At 38.3% G+C, this 24304-nt stretch overlaps 1 protein-coding gene across 1 annotated transcript in view; it reads right to left on the bottom strand.

Annotated features, from left to right (window-relative positions):
- The window catches only part of LOC135092915 (probable glutamate receptor), a 102323-nt gene that overhangs the window by 37041 nt on the left and 40978 nt on the right, over positions 1-24304 (bottom strand). Inside the window, exon 10 of the mRNA XM_063991697.1 lies at positions 16474-16629. Within this exon, the coding sequence (XP_063847767.1) occupies positions 16474-16629 (156 nt within the window). The remainder of the gene's footprint in view (positions 1-16473; positions 16630-24304) is intronic.

Raw genomic sequence — 24304 nt, 5'->3', positions numbered from 1 at the left:
TAGATTTAGGAGAAGAACAGTGACCGTCTACTACAGCAGCAATAGAACGGTCAGAAAGAAAACTTGAGATGAAGTTACAGAGAGAAGGATAGAAACCGTAGGAGGGTAGTTTGGAAATCAAAGCTTTGTGCCAGACTCTATCAAAAGCTTTTGATATGTCCAACGCAACAGCAATAATTTCACCAAAATCTCTAAAAGACGATGACCAAGACTCAGTAAGGAAAGCCAGAAGATCACCAGTAGAGCGACCTTGACGGAACCCATACTGGCGAACAGATAGAAGGTTTTGAAGTCACCGGTCCGATCAGAGCTCTAATGAGACGAGGCAAAGATCTTCACGGCGAAGAAGAAAAAAGAAGAGGAAGAGAGAAGAGGTGAAGCACGCACACACACAAGAAAAAAAAAAAAAAGCATTTTTGATTGGTAATGGTTCTCGCCTTCATCGTCATGGCCAGAGGGTAGGGAGAGGTTAATTATCACACAGTACCTACAGTGTGGCTTTATTATGAGGAACGAAAAATATAAAAATAGCAAAAATAATTAAATGAATAATACTGATGGGATTCTTTGGGTTGACTGACCCACTATGACACTTTATCGAGTGGTTAATCTAGAAAAAAAAAAAAAAAAAAAAAAAAAAAGGCACTTGAAATTCTGGTATGGCATATACACTTATACTCCGTTACTTAACACTACGAACACACAAGAAAATAATTACTTTTATAACTCCTCAAGAGTACCATTGATTCTGGGCACCGTTATATCCCTAAATAGCGTCACAGCCTTCATCCATCACTTCTCTACGGCAATAATATTGCTCACAACACATTCACAGTAGACTATATTTGACTAAAGAAACATTACATGGCTAACACTTTCCCAAGACTCTGTGGCCTGTCTCCACGTGGGACCAACACCGGCTATTTTATCTGTTGCCAGAGGGAAGGGAGACACCATTCTGTCAACACGTACAGTCACTATATTTTCACTAGAGACATGAATAATAAACATGAACACAGTAATATTCACTTTTAAATAAAAGAAAAATTAAATATTTCAGAGCTACGAGACCCACCTGTTGCCAGAGGGAAGGGAGACGCCATTCTGTGCTCTCCCCCTCAACACCCACCCCCAGGCCTCTGAAGTTATTGGAACCTTAGCTAGTTCTCTCTCTCTCTTCTTTCACATATAATTTTACTGAACCGTGAGTTTAAATAAAAATGCAGGAATAATTGGCTAGCAAGGTGAGCATATAGGCTGGACATTAGTTGAAGTTAATAATTGAATTCTAAATTACTAACATATTTTATAAGCTAGGGAATGACACCTTATGAGTTACTGGTAGGCTGACGCAACATGATGTAATCCTATTATTCGTATTACCACTGATTAGAGAAAACCACAGTTGGAATAAGTAAAGACTATTTATAACAAATGTTTCAAGACTTCTAAATCACTCCCACGAATACACGCCTTATAAATATACTTTTTCATATAATCACTAAACCTTTAATTACCGCTATTATCCTCCTCTTCACCGCAAGCTACAAAAGAAAACAATTATTGGGGAGACTCAAAGAAACACAGAAATAATAAAAAGGAGCGTTACAATCTATTTCTAAAGCTGAACTCTTCGCTTAAACCTTCGTTAAAAACTCTATCTTGGACAATTCTGGGCTTGTTCCTTCCTCTCCTGCACCCTCTGACTACTTCATGCTACCTATTAAAATTCTTCAGAATGATGTTTTCCATGCCCTTGCTGGCGTAAACTCTTGGAAGGTTTATGGACCTGATGGGGTCCCTCCTATTGTTCTCCGAAACTGTGCCTCCGTGCTTGCATCTTGCCTAGTCAAACTCTTTCAGCTCTGTCTGTCAACATCTACCTTTCCTTCTTGCTGGAAGTTTGCCTACATTCAGCCTGTTCCTAAAAAGGCTGACCGTTGTAATCCCTCAAGCTACCGTCCTATTGCTTTAATTTCCTGCTTATCTAAATTTTTTTAATCTATCTTCAACAGGAAGATTCTTAAACATCTATCACTTCACAACCTTCTATCTGATCGCCAGTATTGGTTCCGTCAAGGCCGCTCTACTGGTGATATTCTGGTCTTGGTCATCCTCTTTTAGAGATTTTGGAAAAACTTTTGCTCTTGCCTTGGACATATGAAAAGCTTTTGATAGAGTCTGGCACAAAGCTTTGATTTAAAAACTACCCTCTTACGGCTCCTATCCTTTTCTCTGTAACTTCATCTCAAGTTTCTGACTGTTCTATTGCTGCTGTGGTAGACGGTCACTGTTCTTCTCCCAAATCTATTAACAGTGGTGTTCCTCAGGGTTCTGTCCTGTAACCCACTCTCTTCTTATTATTCATTAATGACCTTCTAAACCAAACTTCTTGTCATGTCCACTCACACGCTGATGATACCACCCTGCACTTTTCCACATCTTTTCACAGACGTCCAACCCTTCAGGAGATAAGCATTTCACGCAGGAAAGCCACAGAACGCCTAACTTCTGATATTTCTAAAATTTCTGATTGGGACAGAGCAAACATGGTACTGTATTTTTCAATGCCTGAAAAACTCAATTCCTCCATCTATCAACTCAACACAACCTTCCAGACAACTATCCCCTCTTCTTCAGTGACACTCAACTGTCCCCCTCTTATACACTAAACATTCTCAGTCTGTCCTTTATTTATAATCTGGAGTGGAAACTTCACATCTCATCTCTAGCTAAAACAGCTTCTATGAATTTTGGTGTTCTGAGACGTCTCCGCCAGTTTTTCTCACCCCCCCAGCTGCTAACTCTGTACAAGGGCCTTATCCGTCCATGTATGGAGTATACTTCACATGTCTGGGGGGGGGTGTTCCACTCATACTACTCTTCTACTCTTCTTTCCCCTATATTTCAATCTGTTGCCACCACTGCCTTATCATCTTTTTCTAAAGCTGAATTTTTCGCTCAAACCTTTGTTATAAACGCTACCTTGGATTCAGGGCTTGTTGCTCCCTCTCCTCCACCCTCCGAATACTTCATACAACTCATTAAGATCCATCGCAGTGATGTTTTCCATAACCTCCCTCGGAAGGATTATGGACCCGATAGGATCCGTCCTATTGTGTGCTCCGTGCCTTGCACCTTGCCTAGTCAGACTCTTCCAACTCTACCGGTCAACATCTGTAGCCCATGACTTTAAATAAAATTTAAAATTAGTGCACTAAAATAGCAACTCTCCCATATTTCGCACAAGTTTTTTTTATGGTTCATCCCATTTTTTTTCTTTTTATGGTCACATTTATTTACTTTTTCACCATATCGTAATTTTGATTGAAATTAGAATATCAATATTTTAACCTTCAACCTTTGTGATTTTAAAATTTTGCAGCAGTGTCATATGATCACGATATTGCGGAGCGATAACCTAAATTAATCAATCAGTTTATGCTGTTCCTTCCGGATATTGTGCATTTTATTTTTACTTCAATTTAGATCAAGGCCACCACAGTGGGACTGCTCTTCTTATTAGGCGGGATATCCCTCATTCTGTTATGAAGCTTAACATTTTTCTGCAGGCTGTTGCTGCAAGGGTTTTTCTCTACAGGCCTTATTGCACTTTCTGTAGCCTGTACCTTCCTCCTGGTGCTATATTTGAGAAGGAAGGTCTTGCTCGCCTTGTGGGCGAGCTTCCATCTTCTTTTATTTTATTAGGTGATTTTAATGGTCATCCTCCACTATGGGATGATGGCACAATCAATCTCTGAGGTGTTTTACTTCCTTCTTGCATAGAGTATGAAAGGTTGTAAATTTTAAATTCAGGTGACATGACATACTTTCATATTCAAACTGAAACTTTTACAACCATCATGTCTCTCTTACTTCCCTAATCCTATTTCATATATAAGTTTGCAGGTTTTACCATATTTGTATGGAAGCGACCACTATTCTATAAATAGTGGAATCGGCAGAATCTGAACCACAGTCTCGTTTTCCCCGGTGGCCTCTAGTTAGGGCTGATAGGAAGCTTTTTTTTTCTTTTTTTTTCTTTTTTTTTTTTTTTTAGAATTCACTTCATCTGATCGTTCACTGGCTGATTTTGATAGTTCTCACAAGCCTGCGACATATTTTACAGATAGATTACAATCTGCTGTTCTCCAATCCGTCCATAGGCGTTTCGTCGTTTGCTCAAACGTCTGGTCCCTTGGTGGAACAATGATTGCTCTGTTGCAGTTTGAGTGAAACGTGATGCGTTCTCTCGTCTTCGCCGACACCGTGGGGACTCGCAGTGCATGGACGCCTTCCGTCGGGGGCGGGCTCAGGCTTAGTCGATCTTAAAGAATGCACAGTGAACTAGGAAAGACAGTTAAGACTCCACACAAGTAAGCAAAATTTCTGGAAATTTTTCGCCTCCTTCCCCTCCTGTATTGCCTCATGTTGGTGAGACAGTGGCTGATCTCAAGGTGGTTGCTGACATATTTGCAGATTACTTTCCTATTATTTCCAGTTAGGATCTTAATTTGTTTATGGCACACCATCGTCGCTATTTGGAATCTTATTTTCCCTTTTCCATCTCAGAAGTAAAGATGGCTCGATCCAAGTGCGTTAATTCGCCACTTGGCCTTCATGACATCCCCATATTCCTCTTTACGCTATATGTCTGATAGGGTTTTTTTTTTATTATTTATTTCTTTCCTTCTTTTTTTTTTCTTTTGAGAGATCTTCAATTTTATTTGGAATACCGGTAATTTTCCCTTTTCTGGGAGTGCTGCTTTAATTATCCCTATCCCAAAACCTGAAAAAGATTATCATTTGGTTATCGACCCATTTTCTTAACCTTGTATCTGTAAGTTGTTCGAAACGATGTCAGGCTTATGTGGTACTTACAGAGAGGCAATTGCTTGTCGCCTGTTCAATATGGTTTCAGAAAATGCGGTCTATGTCTGCCGCTTTTCTGTCTTTAGAATCTTCTGTTTGTGAAACACTCCCAACAACACCATGTTCTGTTTTTTTGAGAAAGTATACGACATGGCTTGGTGCCATGGCATTTTACTCAGTCTGTTCGATTTCGGTCTCCGTGGCCTACTTTCTTTATTTCATATAATACTTATTATTATTATTATTATTATTATTATTATTATTATTATTATTATTATCATTATTATTATTATTATTATTATTATTTATTATTATTTATTTATTTTTTTATTTTTTTTTTTTTTAATGGGTAAGGATTGGGGAGCGTTCTCTCTGAAGCTCGTCTTTTTAAACATAGCGTGCCTCAAAGAAGTGTCATTGGTATGATTAAAAAAGGAGTTCGTGGTAGCTTGTGTGTCGATGATTTGTCAATCTCCTTTTCTGCGGGGCGGATGCCACTGATTGAGAGGAATTTACAGATAGTAATTGATAGGATTTCTCAGTGGTCTGCATCTCGGAGATTTTCTTTCTCGAAGACTGTGGCCCGCCTCTGCGGTGTTCACCGTGACCCAGACTAATATCTATGATAGAAGAATCTCTTGTGGAGGAAACTCGTTTGTAACTCGAGTGTAACTCATATTTGACAGCCGCCTGACTTGGGTATCTCACCTTCGTGGTAATTATTAAGGCAGCTTGTATGAAAGCTCTGTCACTCCTTAGAGTCTTGGCTCATACCTCTTTGGGCACTTACAGACAGACATTCCTCCTCTTGCACCGAACTCTTATTCAAAGTTGGAGTATGATTGTGAAGGTTATTCTTCTGCTATTGAGGCTCGGCTTAGTGTGTTGGGCTTGATGCACCATGCCGGTGTTCACTTGGCAACTGGTACGTTTCCCTCATCCCCAAATCGTAGCTTACTGGTGGATGCTGGTGTCTTTTCATTAGACTTGCTTCGTCATTCCTTATTATTGAGGTGCTGGTATCGAGTTCCTGAGACAGTTTCTTGTGTATCAGTCTCCCATAATTCAAGTTCCTTTCTATATGTTTCTCACCTGAATTTCCCTAAATCTTTCAGTTTCAGGGCTACATCTGCTATGGTGGCATTAAATGTACTTACCTTTTTGTATGTCCCAATCAGTTTCCTTGAATTTGTTATTGTTGCAATTCCCCCCACGTTTCTGTCTGCGGTCCTGTTATTCGTAATAACTTATTACCGGATTACGAGTCCCATACATTATTCTTAGAACACTGTTCCAAACATTCCGACACCATCCTTGCATTTCCAAATGGTCCACTGTCTGTTGCAGGAGTTGGATATTATCTTCCCTTCATTATGTCGAGGTTGTGGCCTCCGTGATAGCCTCTGTTCTTACGGCAGAAGTGCCTGTCATTATCTTATCTTTAAAAATTAGTTTTACTCTTTCTGCGTCAGCTTTTACAATTTTTAGCGACTCATAGTGTTCTTTCTGCTGTTGAATATTTTAGCCCTTCTTCCCTTTATTCTCTTTTTATTTTATCTGTTCTGCAGTGGTCCTACCTCCTCCAGCAAAAAAAGACTAACATGCTGGGTTTTGCTAGGTCCCGGCACATGTTAGTTTAGGGGAATGAGAAAGCCAATATAGACTGGCTAAAGAGGCGGCAATTTGCTCTATCCAGTTCTATTGCATTCTATTTCATGTATTCCTCTATAAGGGTAGCAGTTCTTGCTAGTTGTTAGGACAGGTGGGCGGCTTTGGTTGCTACCACTTTGATGGGGGAGATAATTTCCGCTTTCCGTTCGTTTTTTTTTTTTTTTATAAACAAACTAATCTCAAAAAGTAAATATGATTCTTTGATTAAACTATTAATTTGGTTAGGCTGAAAGTTTGGTGCTGAATAGTCTGGGGCTGAAATGGGCTGGCGCTGAAATGGTGGTATTGAAACATTGGCGCTGTAATGGCGGCACTGAATCGTATCCTACCCTCTCCAGAGAACTGTGGGAGTGTATACCTAGTCCTACATTTAAACATCCAGCAACCACCGGTAATTCAGATCAATGGAAACGCCCTAATAACGGCTAAGCCAAAAAGAAATTTACCCAAAGATTGTTCCGGTGTAGGTTCATTCAAGGTCTATCCAGGGCCTGTATTAATAAATACTCCTAGTAGTACTCCTAGGAGCATTCTTAGAAGTGTTTTTATCTTCGATTTTGTTCCTAGAAGTTGCTCCTAAAAGCAACTTTTACTTTCAAAATAAAAGTTATCCTAGCAGTAGAAATACCGGTAAAGTAGCATCTTTTCTGAGTGTAGCAACATTATTTCTAATAAAATTTAACAAGATGTCGCTCTTTTAGTAGTAGTATATGTTTACGAATTAATCTTGAATATTTATAAGTAATTCTAGAATATTTCTGCACATTATTAAGACCGATATGTAATTCCCGGAAATGTCGATAATTTGCCGGATGTAAACAAAGCACCGACCTCCCTGACGAACCAACAACCAACGTGCCGCTTGCTTTCTGAAGATAAATGCAGAAGGCTGCTGCCGGTTCAAGAGTGAAACAAATTGTGCAGTTAGGAAACCTTACTCCTTGTAAACCTCACAGAGGAAAGAAGAAAATATAACAAAGGATAAAAATTACCCAGGAGTGACCTCCAAGCAGAAGAAGACTGTATGGACAAAGATTTTTGCCCATTTAAATTAAGCATTCATACAAACGTACCAGATGTATAGTACATCTCTCTCTCTCTCTCTCTCTCTCTCTCTCTCTCTCTCTCTCTCTCTCTCTCTCTCTCTCTCTCTCTCTCTCTCTCTCTCTCATTATATATATATATATATATATATATATATATATATATATATATATATATATATATATATATATATATATATATATATATATATATATATATATATATATATATATATATATATATTGTAATGTGCAACGAGATAACGCAATGTAAAGTGAAGAACGAGAAGAGAGAGAGAGAGAGAGAGAGAGAGCAAGAGTACGAACGCCAGACGTACGATTAAGAGTGGCTGCTTGTTACCATGCACTTACCATAAAAACTTCCGTGCCCAGAGACTCTCCTTCCCCGATTAATTTACCCTATCTCTCTTTGTTCAGACAGTTTGAGTCTCACGTAATACACAGCAGAAGAGTTGCCCTTGACAAAGAAATAATCAGAATTCATCTAGCCCTCTTGTTGAATCAGTAGAGTTTTAAAAAATATAGTGTTTTATTCAAGTAAACACCGCGAGGGGAGCGGTGTGTGGGCAGGTGTGTGTGTGGTGTAAACACTCCACCTTTCCTTGTCGCCCCTCTGTTCATGGAAAGTTTTTGGCGCGTTTTCTCAAAGTCACTAACCAGGGTTTGAAAGGAGCAGACGTACTAAGACGTGCTCTAATATTTGAAGGAGACTTGGGTGGAATAATAGTAGTTAGCCGGGTCAGTTGCCTTAAGGGGATAAGTGAGTTACTACCGGCCATATGCCCTGGCCTATTTGTGTAGAATAGGAGTCTCCATAGTAGTCTGCCAGTAAGGGTAGTTGTGTATTACACACACTATACCCAGGAAAGTGACTCCTCGGTTCTGAGAGTGTATAGATCGAGCTAGCACAGGTTGAGCTTGCGCAGTGAACGGTAACTGACCCTCCTGTGAGTGTTCGTGGGCACTTTTTCGTACTAGTTTCTTGTGTCTCTTGTTAGTGTCTTTGTCTTGTCTCAAACGTTACTGCGGCCTAATTCGGCTCAGTCACAGAGGACGTACGTAAGTAATTAGCTGCTTAATGAACTTTACTCCATCCTCAGGTCCTGATAAGGCCTGCTGTCCAGGAGGCAGTAATCGACCTACTCGGGTTGAGCCTATAACACTCTGTTGGACTGTGGAAGGACTGTTTCAGAGGGGGGAAGTCCAATGGGGTATTATACCTCGACTATATACGTGTTATTGTATGTTAATTGTTTTTTCCTAGACGTGGTCACAGCATGGCTTCACGAAGGGGAAGTCTTGCCTGACAAACTTGTTAAGTTTTTACAGTAAGGTGTACGAGGCAGTAGATAATGGTGATAGTTATGATATCTTATATCTGGACTTTAGTAAAGCATTTGACAAGGTACCCCATTAAAGGCTCCTGAGAAAGGTTAGGGCACACGGGATAGATGGAAAGGTGTTAGGCTGGATAGGGTCATGGCTTAGTGACAGGCGACAGAGAGTGGTAATAAACGGCTCGAAATCCGAGTGGGGTCATGTAATTAGTGGGGTGCCACAGGGATCAGTATTAGGGTCATTGTTATTTCTAATGTATATCAATGACTTGATAGTGGAATTAGTAGTGATGTTAGTAAATTTGCGGATGACACAAATATAGGTAGATTAATTAGGTCAGAATCGGATGCCATCGCCTTGCAGGCAGACTTAGATAGAATGAATGAATGGACGGATAGATGGCAAATGCAATTTAATATCAATAAATGCAAAGTGCTTAGCGTAGGTAGAGGAAACCCACACAATAGGTACACATTAGACAACCAAACTCTGGTAGGTACAGGGTGCGAGAAAGATTTAGGAGTTATAGTTAGTTCTGAACTCCGTCTAGGGAAACAATGCATAGAAGCCAGAAACAAGGCAAATAGGGTACTAGGATTCATTTTTAGGAGTGTTAAAAGTAGAAGGCCGGGAGTAATATTAAAGTTATACTTGGCGCTGGTCAGACCTGATCTAGACTACGCGGTGCAGTTCTGGTCCCCACATTACAGGAAAGATATAGGTCTATTTGAATCAGTACAGAGGAGAATGACTAAAAGGATACAGGGGATGAGGAGTATCCCTTAGGAGGCGAGGTTGAAGCTGTTAAATTTACATTCTTTAGAGAGACGTAGGTTAAGAGGGGACCTGATAGAAGTCTTTAAGTGGTATAAGGGTTATAACAAGGGAGATGTAAGCAAAATTCTTAGGATCAGCAACCTGGGTAGAACAAGAAATAACGGGTTCAAGCTTGAAAAATTTAGGTTTAGGAAGGGGATAGGAAAAAATTGGTTTTCAAATAGAGTGGTAGATGAGTGGAACGGACTCAGTAATCATGTAGTTAGTGCTAGGACACTAGAGAGCTTTGAGAAGATTAGACAAGTTTATGGATGGGAATAGCAGATGGAAATAGGTAGGTGTGTTTCATACAGGGACTGCCACGTGTAAGCCTGGTCGCTTCTTGCAGCTTCCCTTATTTCTTTTGTTCTTATGTTCTTATGTGGTTTTCGATTCTTTTGCAGCTGTAGCTGTCAGGTGTTGCTTTGAGTATTTCCCTTGTCTGTGACTCGGTAAAACAGTCTGCCATCCTCAACTTGGTGTGACCTGGAATTACAACTGTTGTGAAAAGGGTGCAGGAGGCACAAGAGAACCTGTACACCTGTCTTTGAGCCCTGAATTGAGTCCACGCGAGACGTGGCTCAGGGAAGGTAGCCCAAGTGCAGCAGCTTTGTGAAGGGACAGGGATTGGTTTTCGTAACAATTGTGCGTATATATATATATATATATATATATATATATATATATATATATATATATATATATATATATATATATATATATATATATATATATATATATATATATATATATATGAAATACAAAAACACACACACACAGACACGCACATGCACAGATGTGTATGCATGTATTTTGTTATGGTGAATCGGTGTGGTAGTCTCAGACAAAGTTGTCACCACTGTACTCACCATAGTTGTCTTCTCTCTCTCTCCCTTTGGTTCTGTTTAATGACGTTTAGTTCAGTAAGAATTAGCGAGGATGTGGAAACACCAGGTCACTAGAGTTTTTGTGTATTTACAAAATTTACACAAGGAGGTAAGGCTGCCTCCCGGACAAGCCACACACCCGAACGCCGCCACCGCCCGTCTCTTCCGGCACTTCACTGACACCGGCACCGAGGGCGGGAAAAGCTCACATATTATCAAATAACAGATCTATTATTTTAAAGGAAAGGTTACAATTAAAGTAATGAAAATACTGCATAGCAAATGAAAGAAAATATGTACAATCTCTCCTATCCATATATCCCTCTCTACATACTCTAGATATGAATGTTAAATAAACTTATCTGACTAATATCCACATCCACATGACCTCAGCGCGCACAGCCCAGGCAGAGAGGAGGAGAAAGAGGAGGAAAAATTTAATACATTATTAATAATAATAATAATAATAATAATAATAATAATAATAATAATAATAATAATAATAATAATTGTAACTAGACCTAACAATGCGTATATCCTGTCATTGTACATAATGCAAGTTGCACTTCCAACGCTATAAAATTCCTTCCGAGGTACTCGTATCTTTTACCTACTTTGAGAGCACATCTAGGAGCAAACTCGCAACTTTAAGAGTCCTTTTAGAAGTGAGGAGCAGCTTTGAAAGTAATCTTTACTTTGAGAGTAACTTTTAGCTTTAAGAGTGTTTATTAATACGAGCCCAGAACTCGGGATCAGCGCATGCGTGAACAGCATATTAGATGAACAGTTAGATGTCTCATTCAAGCTCTATCATCACGGAGTGAGTCTCTCTTCGTTGGTCTAAGGATGAATTCAGTAGATGGTATGTTCGGCTCATGGTTTAAATAATCAAGATACATTGTTTTCGCGTCTAATGCTATTGTTGTTAGATTTTATGTTATCTTCGTTGCGTCAACAAAGTTTTCTGTTGGTTTCCATTGGACAACTCTCGATAAGGGACGAATTCGCTTCTAAACACTAAACATAGCAAGAGCACAGAGGTGATAGCGTTTACAGGCGAATTCGTCCCGTATCGAATGTCGTCCATTGCAAACCCCCCAAAAAAGGCTTTATTGAGACAATAAAGATTTTTTTTCATGTGTATCGGGCTCTGCGATGTCGGTCAGGTGCGCGTGCATGATACAAGTGAATTTTTTGGCGTGTATATCTTTGGAGAAGGGGATGGTTGTTGTTGGGTGGGTAAAAATAAATAAGTAAATCAAATTCTTAAGGTGCTCTTCTATAGGTTCGGTAAAAGAGACCTATCATCAATTTTGTCAACTCCTAGCCATCAAATCTCAGATGGACAAAAACAGTAAGTAACAGGTAAACAAAGCAAGGTGAACAGCCCACCACCTTTTATCTACTTGTCCTTCTTTTTTTTTTTCCTATATCTATACTTGCTAAGCGTACACACTCTTTATTCACGTCACCTTACGTTTCCTTCATAAACTTGTAATTACAACTGTCTGATCAACATGGCCACAGCCTCGACCTCCAACACATTCTGGTTCCGGCTCTCGCGGTGAGAACACCTCTGTGACCCTCATTGAGGGGGAGATTTTCACCATGCCCCAGGCCCCTTCACCTCGACAGTGCCTTGACCTTTCCTCACTCGAGGATGAGGGAGGGTCTTGCCAGGCGCCGCAAGGTGCTTCCTCCCCAAACCCAACCTTCGTTTCAGCAGTATAAGCTCCTTCCCCATTAGGAGCTTACATCCTTCCAAGCCGTGATGCGGCTGGAAGAGGAGTACCTAGGCCTTTCGCTTGGGGTACTCCTGTCTAGGAGTGAGTTAATACTTAAGCTCAAGACTAAGGAGTCTGCGTTTCTCCTCGCACAAGGCTTGCGAGAAAAAATTGTCAGCATCACCCTGGATGAGGCCACGATCGAGACCACGGGCGTCGTTCTGCGATACCCTTTGGCCTTCTTCCTCAAACTCATTTTGACGTGTCCTAGCGTTGCATGCACCAGCAGGTGTTCGTATCGCGCAGGGCACGCCCGCCGAGAACCCACGCGTTAGGTTGAGATGACGTACAAGGGGAAACTCCCGGACTCTCTCGACCTAGTCTGGTGTGGTGTGTTCTCCGTCAGGAGGTTCACTCCTGAGGCCTCGCGGTGCTTCAAGTGTCACGCTTCTGGGGATGTCCAGAGGCAACCCCTCCCCAACCCGTCGCCACTTCCTGCACCAAAGAAGAAGCAGCACCAGCGCCGCTACTAAGAACATCCAGCAAAAATGGGCCATCCATAGGCTGTGTGGGTTTCAAGCCCACAAATATATATGAACAATTATATATGAATTATATATGAAACAAGTCAAGTTCAAGTCAAGTCCGAATCTGGCAGCACAGATGATCTACTGACAAGTCATCTCAAACATCTGTAAAGAGAATCGGACAATTCTTCAAAAAAAAAAAAAAGAGAATTTATTAAAGATAATTGTCAATGCTGAATTACCATAATTCTGAGAGAATTTCCTGACTACATACACCCTCAAAAAAATAAAAGCAAATAAATAAACAAAAAAATTATATATATATATATATATATATATATATATATATATATATATATATATATATATATATATATATATATATATATATATATATATATATATATACATGTGTGTGTGTGTGTGTGTGTGTGTGTGTGTGTGTGTGTGTGTTATTTTTATTAGATACACCAACATTCTTGAAAGATTTTTTTTTTCTCAGTATATGTACTTCATCTTTATACAATATTGCAAGCTGGAGAGATTCATCTTCTCCCCCAGTTTGCTTTCCTTTGTCGCTTAGCTTGGGATTGCATGGCTTGAAGACTTCTATCGTCTTCATCTTCAGCTTTGGGGACAAAAAAAAAAAAATGGAGAATACTCTTATAATTTACTGCTCCGTGCGTCCGTAAACAATGCCAGCCGAGTGTTGTACTGTAGTTTTACTACATTAAATATTCAGCACATTTAACTTCCCCATAGGTCACAATATGAAGTCGAAACAATTCATATCCAGAAAATGATGCCAAGAACCTATTTCACTCCATAAAAAATTAAGTTAACAAATTATTAGCTTTGCGTTCTATCCGCAGACAGTGTTCTTCAATTATTAAGCTATGACCAACGACATCTAATGGCCATAAAACTGACGGTCATGAATTATGTTATCAATGGCGGTTAGCTAGGGTCGAGTATATAGAATACGAGCCCACGGGCGGTATTCCATACATTTTTTTTTCTTTCCCTTAATCCCTTACTTTTTTATACTATAGCATATCAAATCTTGTTAGTTTAATAGTTTATTTTCTTTATATTCTATTTGTTTTTTTATTTCTACACTGCTGTAAATATTGCCAAAAATATGATCATGGCAGATAAAAGGTTAAGTAGCCAAAATGTTACGCTTAATGTGGTGCTTAACTTCCGTTCTGTAACCATTGTGCTTACGGCGTCAAAATGTTAAGTTAGGTCCGGAGCTTCCTTGACCTACTTTTTTTGTTATATAGTGTTATTTTGTTATATAGTGTTATATAACCAATGGGAAATGCAGCTCTGCAGCAATGATGACCTTCGGCGCCTTCCCGTATCCTGCTGTTATCTTATCTAATTTAGCCCTTCATGCTGTATTCATCATATACTGACTGGAAGAAGGATAGTCTTGTCACTAGTCCAGCTGGGTTTCTATATTAGTTTTTGCTTACAAAAAAAAAATAAATAAATAAAAATTCTGCACTTATATTCTTATATTCTTCTTATTATATTTGTGCATTGTTAACCCGAAATTATGAAATATAAGATTTTGCTGTTTTTCCTGTTTGTCGTTTTAATTAATTAATTAATTAATTAATTTATTTATTTATTTATCTATTTATTTTATTTTATTTCATTTATTTTATTTATTCATTTTTTTTTTTCTTACAGGAGTTTTCGGTACAAAGCTGTGGCTCAGGAGTAAGCATAATCAAGATCAAATCAAGACTGTTTTTCTCTTTCACTGGGACTGGGACAGGCTAAGGTTGAACACAATGCTGAGAATTTTTGTTAATAAAGTCCCAAAAGAATACTTCAATTGCTTAGGATTTTACATTCCACAGGCATACAGTTCAATGAACTCAATCCAAAATTCTTTATTTATTGATATGGTTGATATTTTCATGCACAATTGATGTTAACTCACGAGATGCTGGTATGCGACTTATCGTCTGACGCCCCTGAGCTCAGCAATATGGCCGTTGATTCCGCCCATAATTTGGTCGTAAGAGACCACCATGCTTAAAAAGTTTTACTATTCTGGTGACTGGAGTGTGCACGGGTCCCTTAAGGGAAATATATATATATATATATATATATATATATATATATATATATATATATATATATATATATATATATATATATATATATATATATATATATATATATATATATATATATATATATATATATATATATATATATATATATATATATATATATATATATATATATATATTTTTTTTTTTTTGTAGGTACGTGTAACAAAACTTTTCTTACCCATTTTATGAATACTAGGCTACTGTATGACGTCTATGCTTCACAGTATAGGAACTAATTTACATACATTATTTTATTTTTTTTCATGTGTGGCAAAATTAGGCTACACTGTGAAAAACTAGGCCACAATAAATACAGGAAGAAAGAGAGAGAGAGAGAGAGAGAGAGAGAGAGAGAGAGAGAGAGAGAGAGAGAGAGAGAGAGAGAGAGAGAGAGAGAGAGAGAGAGAGAGAGAGAGAGAGAGTAATCTAGAGTCAAATGTCGCAAAACATTCTTCCACTTCTTAAATGCGACTGTTGTGGAATGCTGGTTGTTATACAGCAAAGATTCCAAAGTCCATGATAACCCTTTGCTGAAAATAATGATGCTACGAGAATTTAAACTAAATCCAAAAGTATTAGGGAGGGAAAAGAGGACGATCTTCCTTTAGTGAATCCATTGATGTAGAAATTGTTAAGAAAACGAGAGACTCCAGCAACTAAGTCTATCCCTGAGGAGCAGATAAGAATATTACTCTAACTGTTACACAATGGTGATGGTGAGAAACCTACCCGTGTCTTCCACTGCAACAAATGTAAAGTGTACAAGCACGCACTAAGAAAAAAAAAATTTCCTTGAATTCCATGCCAAGTAAACAAACAAAATTTGTAGGTTTGACCAAAGAAGAAAAAATCGTATCAAAAAAAGAAAAAAAAAATCATTGTGCTCATATTCTGTCATAATGATTATCTTATAATTTTATTGAACCTTTTCTTGTTGTTGGGGTGGGGAGGGGGATGTTCCACAGAGGCTGTGTTAAAAATATTACACCACTGGTTCAAACACACACACACACACACACACACACACACACACACACACACACACACACACATTACGTGGTGATAATATGTGGTGCGTTTTAAAACCGCAGGAACTGGCTTTATACATGGTCCTTGATTTTTCTTATATTCTTAAGTAACCAATAAGCTATATAAATGTCATTAGGTTTTTTTTTTTTTGTAAGCGTATCTCTCTCTCTCTCTCTCTCTCTCTCTCTCTCTCTCTCTCTCTCTCTCTCTCTCTCTCTCTCTCTCTCTCTCTCTCTCTCTCTCTCTCTCTCTCTCTCTCTCTCTCTCTCTCTCTCTCTCTCTCTCTCTCTCTCTCTCTCTCTCTCTCTCTGTGTGTGTGTGTGAGTATATATATATATATATATATATATATATATATATATATATATATATATATATATATATATATATATATATATATATAACAGCACCTTCATCAATCTCAAGGTGGGATTGCCGTTCTTGGAGTACAGAGATATCATGTAGATTAGGTTGTTTGCTGAGGCAATGTATGCGCCGTGCCCACCCATGAGATACTTGTAGGCGTCATCGAACTCCCGCAGTATAATGTACCGTTCAGCCAGTTTCTACCAGATTAAAAGTAAGATTATATATATATATATATATATATATATATATATATATATATATATATATATATATATATATATATATATATATATATATATATATATATTAGAAAATACATAAAAGAACATAAGAACATAAGAAATAGGAGAATCTGCAAGAAGCGACCAGGCTTACACGTGGCAGTCCCTGTATGAAATATGCCCACCTTTTTTCCAACTATCATCTCTATAAACCATCCATAAACCCGTCTAATCTTCTCTTAAAGCTCCCTAATGTCTTAACACTAACAACATAATTACTGAGTTCGTTCCACTTATCTACCACTCTATTTGAGAACCAATGTCTTCCTATCTCTTAAACCTAAATTTTTCAAGCTTTAACCCGTTATTTCTTGTTGTACCCTGGTTCCTGATCCTAAGAATTTTGCTTACATCGCCTTTTTTAAAACCCTTATACCACTTAAAGACTTCTATCTCTTAACCTACATTTCGCTAGAGAATGTAAATTTAACAGCTTAAACTCACCTCGTAAGGAATACTCTTCATGCCCAGTATCCTTTTAGTAATTTTCCTTTATACTGATTCTAACAGACCTATATCTTTCCTGTAATGTAGGGACAAGAACTGCACAGCGTATTGTAGATGAGGTCTGACCAGCGCCAAATATAACTTTAATATTACTTCGGGCCCTCTACTTTTAACACTCCTAAAAATTATTCCTAATACCTTATTTTCCCTGTTTCTGGCCTCTATGTATTGCTTTCCTAGACGGAGTTCAGAGCTAACTATAACTCCTAAATATTTATCGTACCCTGAACCTACCAGTTTCGTTATTTATTGTGTACCTACTGTGTGGGTTTCCTCTACCTACGCTAAGTACTTTGCATTTCTTGATATTAAACTACATTTGCCATCTGTCAGTCCATCCTATCTAAATCTATCATCCTATCTAAATCTGCCTGCAAGGCGATGGCATCTGATTCTGACCTAATTAATCTACGTATCTTTGTGTCATGCGCAAATTTACTAACATCACTACTAATTCCACTATCTAAGTCATTGATATATATATATATATATATATATATATATATATATATATATATATATATATATATATATATATATATATATATATATATATATATATATATATATTATTAAAAACAACAATGGCCCTAATATTGATCCCTGTGACACCCCACTAATCACGTGACTCCACTCGGATTTAGAGCCGTTTATTACAACTCTTTGTCGCCTGTCGCTTAACCATGATATTATCAAAGAGCTTCTGATGGGGTACGATGTCAAACGCTTTACTAAAGTCCAGATATAAGATGCCATAATTATCATCATTATCTACTGCCTCGTAAACTTTATTGTAAAAACTTAACAAGTTTGTCAGGCAAGACTTCCACTTTGTAAATCCATAATATAATATAATATATATATATATATATATATATATATATATATATATATATATATATATATATATATATATATATATATATATATATATATATATATATATATATATATATATTAGTTGGGTGCCACAGGGATCAATATTTTAATATATATCACTGACTTGAATAGTGGAATTAGTAGTGATATTAGTAAATTACAGCAGGAGGCAGTAGGCACCTGCCGAAACGATAATTACTCCCAGTGAGGTCTATAGCACTGGACCAAGGGGTGCTGTGAACTTATCATTAAACCCAGCTGTGACCTCACTGAACGTTTCCCTTTGTGTCTTACAACACAAGGGGGCAGTCACACCCTGCCCTCTAAAGACAACTCTCTTCCTCCACACAAAACTACAAGCACCTAATAGCACACACACCCTTCACTCAAAAATTCAAAATTATCATGGCGACTCCTACAACAGCCTCAGAGTCCCCATCTGGGAAGAGGACCATAAATGTCCCCAGGTCGGATTGTTCTTCTAATAACAACCCCAAATATCTTGACAGCCCCATCAACTTTTTCTTCATTAATTTCTGCAACATTCGCGGTCTAAGATCTAATTTTCAATCTGTACAACACCACCTCTCCTCTTCTAAACCTCATCTTCTTTTCCTCACTGAAACTCAGGTGTCTGAGGCAACTGACAGTTGCTCCTTTTCTGTTCCCTCTTGTTCCCTGTTGTTTTCTTTTCCTTCCTACTTTCTCTATCCTCATTTTCAATCCAAAGCTGGATGTTGCGTTTATGTGGACAACGACTTAACCTGCTCTCGTGCTCACGCTCTTGAATCTTCTGAGTTTTCCATCATCTGGCTATGACTACAGAGTCACTCTAAAACTAAATTTATCTGTGTTGTATACTTCTCACCTAACTCCTCTGACTAAGAAATTATCTGACTAAACTTCCAAAGTGGAGCACATTCTGACTCTCTTCCCCTTTACAGAAATCTCCAGTCTTGGAGACTTTAATGTTTAACACCAGCCTTGGCTTTCCTCTCCCTTCACTGACCATCCTGGTGAACTGGCCTTCAACTTTGCTATCCTCCACGACCTAGAGCAACTGGTGCAACACCTTACTCGTATTCCTGACCGTCTTGGAGATACGCTCAACATTCTTGACCTTTTCCTGATCTCTAATCCTTCTGCTTATGCTGTCATCCTCTCTCCTCCGTTGGAGAGAGGCTCCTCCGATCACAATTTCATATCTGTATCTTGTCCTATCGCTCCAATCCCTCTCCAGGATCCCCCTAAGCGAAGATGCCTCTGGCGTTTTGCCTCTGCTAGTTGGGGGGACCTGAGGAGGTATTTTGCTGATTTTCCTTGGAATGAAGACTGCTTCCGTGTCAGAGATCCATCTTGGTGTGCCGAGCGCATAACAGAGGTGATAGTGTCTGGCATGGAGGCGTACATTCCTCACTCTTTTTCTCGACCTAAAACTTCCAAACCTTGGTTTAACACAGCTTGTTCTTGTATTATACATAATAGAGATTTGGCCCACAAAAAAGGTACTTAAACCTTCCATCACCAGAATCTCATGGACTTTATATTTCTGCCCGGAACCATGCCAAGTCTGTTCTCCAACTAGCCAAAAACTCCTTCATTAATAGAAAGTGTCAAAATCTTTTAAGAACTAACTTCCCTCGTGACTTCTGGCATGTAGCGAAAAATATCTCCAATAACTTTGGTTCTTCTTCTTTCCCTCTTTTATTTCAACCAAATGGCACCACTGCTATCACATCTACCTCTAAAGCTGAACTCTTCGTTGAAACCTTTGCTAAAAACTCTACCTTGCACGGTTGAGGGCTTGTTCCTCCCTCTCCCCTCCCGTCCGACTGCTTTATGGTACCTAATAAAACTCTTCGCATTGATGTTTTCCATGCCCTCGCTGGCCTAAAGGCTCGGAAGGCTTATGAATCTCATGGGGTCCCTCCTATTATTCTCTGAAAATGTGCCTCCGTGCTTGCACCTAGCCTAGTCAAACCCTTTCAATTCTGTTGCATGCAGTTAGCAAGATCAGAAGAGCAGTTAGCATGAAAACAGCGGTAGAAGACAGTTAGAGATACAAAACTGCGGCGATGAGAGAGAAGCTGAAGACAGTTAGTTAGAGGAAAGTTGATGAGACGAAAAGCTTTTGATTCCACCCTGTCTAGAAGAGCGGTATGAGTGGAACCCCCCCACCCCCCAGGCATGTGAAGCATACTCAATACATGGACGGATAAGGCCCTTGTACAGAGCTAGCAGGTAGAGGGGGAGAGTGAGAAAAAAAAAAAAAAAAAAACTGGCGGAGACGTCTCAGAACGCTAAACTTCATAGAAGCTGTTTTAGCTAGAGATGAGATGTGAAGTTTCCAGTTCAGAATACAAGTAAAGGACAGACCGAGGATGTTCAGTGTAGAGGAGGGTTACAGTTGAGTGTCACTGAAGAGTGTCACTCTCTCCAATATATATATATATATATATATATATATATATATATATATATATATATATATATATATATATATATATATATATATATATATATATATATATATATATATATATATATATATATATATATATATATATATATGGGGACAGTTGAGTGTCATTGAAGAAGAGGCGATGGTTGTCTAGAAGGTTGTGTCGAGTTGCTAGATGGAGGAATTGAGTTTTTGAGGCATTGAACAATACAAGTTTGTCCTACCCCGATCATAAATTTTAGAATGATCAGAAGTCAGGCGTTCTGTGGCTTTCCTGCGTGAAAAGTTTACTTCCTGAAGGGTTGGACGTCTATGAAAAGACGTGGAAAAGTGCAGGGTGGTATCATCAGCGTAGTGGATAGGACAAGAAGTTTGGGTTAGAAGGTCATTGATGGATAATAAGAGAGTGGGTGACAGGACAGAACCCTGAGGAACACCACTGTTAATAGATTTAGAAGAACAGTGACCGTCTATCACAGCAGTCAGTCGGTCAGAAAGGAAACTTGAGATGAAGTTACAGAGAGAAGGATAGAAGCCGTATCTTAAATCAAAGCTTTGTGCCAGACCCTATCAAAAGCTTTTGATATATCCAAGGCAACAGCAAAAGTTTCACTAAAATCCCTAAAAGAGGATGACCAATACTCAGTAAAGAAAGCTAGAAGATCACCCGTAGAGTGGCCTTGACGGAATCCATACCCATTGATCAGATAAAAGGTTGTGAAATGATAGATGTTTAAGAATCTTCTTTTTGAGGATAGATAAAAAAAAAACTTGGGCAGGAAATTAAAGCAATAGGACGGTAGTTTGAGGGATTAGAACGGTCACCCTTTTTAGGAACGGGCTAAATGTAGGCAAACTTTCAGCAAGAAGGAAAGGTAGATGTTGACAGACAGAGCTGAAAGAGTTTGACTTGATAACGTGCAAGCACTGAGGCAGAGTTTTGTACAACAATATGAGGGCTGCCATCAGGTCCATAAGACTTCCGAGGGTTTAGGTCAGCGAGGGCATGGAAAACACCATTGCGAAGAATTTTAATAGGTAGCATGAAGTAGTCAGATGGTGCAGCAGAAGGAGGAACAAGCCCTGAATCGTCTAAGGTAAAGTTTATAGCAAAAGTTTGAGCGAAGAGTTCAGCTTTAGAAATAGATGTGATAGCAGTGGTGCCATCTGGTTGAAATATAGGAGGGAAAGAAGAAGAAGCAAAGTTAGTGAAGATATTTTTGGATAGATCCCAGAAAATATAAAGTGCATGAGATTCTGGTGATGAAAGAGTTAAGTACCTTTTGTGGGCCACCTCTCTATCATGTACGAGTATAGCACGAAGGCAAGCTGTATTAAAATAAGGTTTGGAAGGTTTAGGTCGTGAAAAAGAGTGAGGAGTATACGCCTCCATGCCTGACACTATCACCTCTGTTATGCGCTTGGCACACAAAGACGGGTTTCTGACACGGAAGCAGTAGTCATTCCAAGGAAAGTCAGCAAAATACCTCCTCAGATCCTCCCAAGTAGCAGAGGCAAAACGCCAGAGACGCCTTCGCTTAGGGGGATCCTGAGGAGGGATTAGAGCGATAGAACAAGATACATTTAAACATTTAAACATTTATTAATAGCCAATAAAGTCTGTACATAATATGTTTTATGTATACATTAATATTAGGCCAGCCCTTTTATAAGAATAATTTTTTCAGGCACAAATTAATAAAAATTATTATAATAACAAACAATAATAATAATATAAGTAATAATAGTTGAGAAAAATCAATGAAATATTAAACATACAAATTACAGACTACTGAAGACAACTAGAATTTATAAAGGAAGAGAATTCCAGATTAAACGTCATAAGTACATGGTGGAGTGTCGGAAGAGTGTAAGGTGATATGATGGAAGGATGTCTATGTCGTGTGGGATATTGATGAGAAGGAAGTGAGGCACTGATCTGATTTTTGTACATACAGTTTGCAATTGAAAGTTTAGGTATATCTTGTAATTTAAGAATTTTTGTGCTTTTAAATAGAGGAGTGGTGTGTTCGAGGTAAGAACCTTTTCTGATAATTCTGATGATTTTCTTATGTAGTCTGTCCAGGCATGTCAGATGGGTAGCATAAGTGGTACTCCAAATAGGATTACAGTAAAGAAGGTGTGGTTATATGTGCATAATACAAGGTTTTTAGTATTTCACAGGGCATAAAATCTTTCAGTCTATACAGCATTGCAGTGCTCCTTGAAATTTTCATAGATACACGATTTATATGGGATTTAAAGTTAAGGTTTTCGTCAAACATGACTCTCAAAAACTTAAAACTGGTTGTTCTCCTTATAAAGTTATTATTGATTGTTAGTTCAGGCAAGAGAGCAGTTATTTTATTAGAAAATAACATATAGTGAGTTTTATTGGTATTGATAGTAAGTCTATTAATTAGGGACCAATTATGTAATTTGTTAAGATTTGATTAGCTTGTAGAAATAATGTTTCATTATTTGAGTTTGTGAAATACAGGGTCATGTCATCAGCAAAGAGGATGGTATTAGCAGATGAGAATATTAGTAATATCATTGATATATAGAGCAAACAGAATAGGTCCTAAAACACTGCCTTGTGGGACACCAGTATACATATTTCATGTGGAAGACTTATGACCATCATACATTGTACACTGAGATCTGTTTGTTAAATAGTCTTGGAACCAGGAGTGTAGCCATCCACGTACACCATAAAAATATAATTTGTCAAGTAGAATCATGTGGTTAACAGTGTCGAAGGCTTTGGAAAAATCGACAAATATAGATAAGACTGATAGTCTACTGTTAAGAGATGAGTAGAGGTGAGAGGAAAAATAGTGAGAGGAAAAATTTTCTTACTTTCAATTTAGGCTACTAATTTATTCTTCATTAGTAATTCAAATATTTTGGAAAATAGAGACGGTAGAAATGGGACGATAATTGTTATGCTCATCTTTACGGCCAGACTTATGTACGGGTGTAATATTTGCAGTCTTGAAATAAGGGAAAATTTACCTGTGGATATTGATTGATTGAAAAGTATTCCAGTAGGGTAAGCAATTTCCTCGGTGTTTCGTTTAAGTATGTTGGCAGAGATTTCATTAACATTTGACTTTTTATTTTTGATAGTCTTGATAACATTCATTGCATCAATAGAATTGAGTGGAGGGAAAATCATAGAGTTTTGATAACTTCCATGAAGATATTCAGTGGCATTTCTGATAGCAGGGGGTAGTGCATCATTGAGTCTGCTTGCAATTTCACTAAAATGTTCATTGTGATCGAAGGAGCCCAACGGAGAAGAGAGGATGACAGCATAAGCAGAAGGATTAGGGGCCAGGAAAAAGTCTAGAATGTTGGGCGTATCTTTAGGACGGTGAGGAATACAAGTAGAGTGTTGCACCAATTGCTCTAGATCGTGGAGATAGCAAAGTTGAAGGCTTATTCACCAGGATGGTCAGTGAAGGGAGAGGAAAGTCAAAGCTGGTGATGAACAATGAAGTCTCCAAGAATGGAGATCTCTGCAAAAGAGAAGAGAGTCAGTGTGGTACACTTTGGAAGTTAAGTAGTCAAAGAATTTCTTATAGTCAGAGGAGTTAGGTGAGAGGTATACAACACAGATAAATTTAGTTTGAGAGTGATTCTGCAGTCGTAGTCAGATGATGGAAAACTCGAAAGATTCAAGAGCGTGGGCACGAGAACAGGTTAAGCAGTTGCGCACATAAACGCAACATCCAGCTT

This window comes from Scylla paramamosain, chromosome 41 (assembly GCF_035594125.1).
Source record: "Scylla paramamosain isolate STU-SP2022 chromosome 41, ASM3559412v1, whole genome shotgun sequence".
Classification (NCBI taxonomy): Eukaryota; Metazoa; Arthropoda; class Malacostraca; order Decapoda; family Portunidae; genus Scylla; species Scylla paramamosain.
The sequence above is the reverse complement of the archived record's forward strand: the minus strand, read 5'-3'. Positions and strand labels throughout refer to the sequence as shown.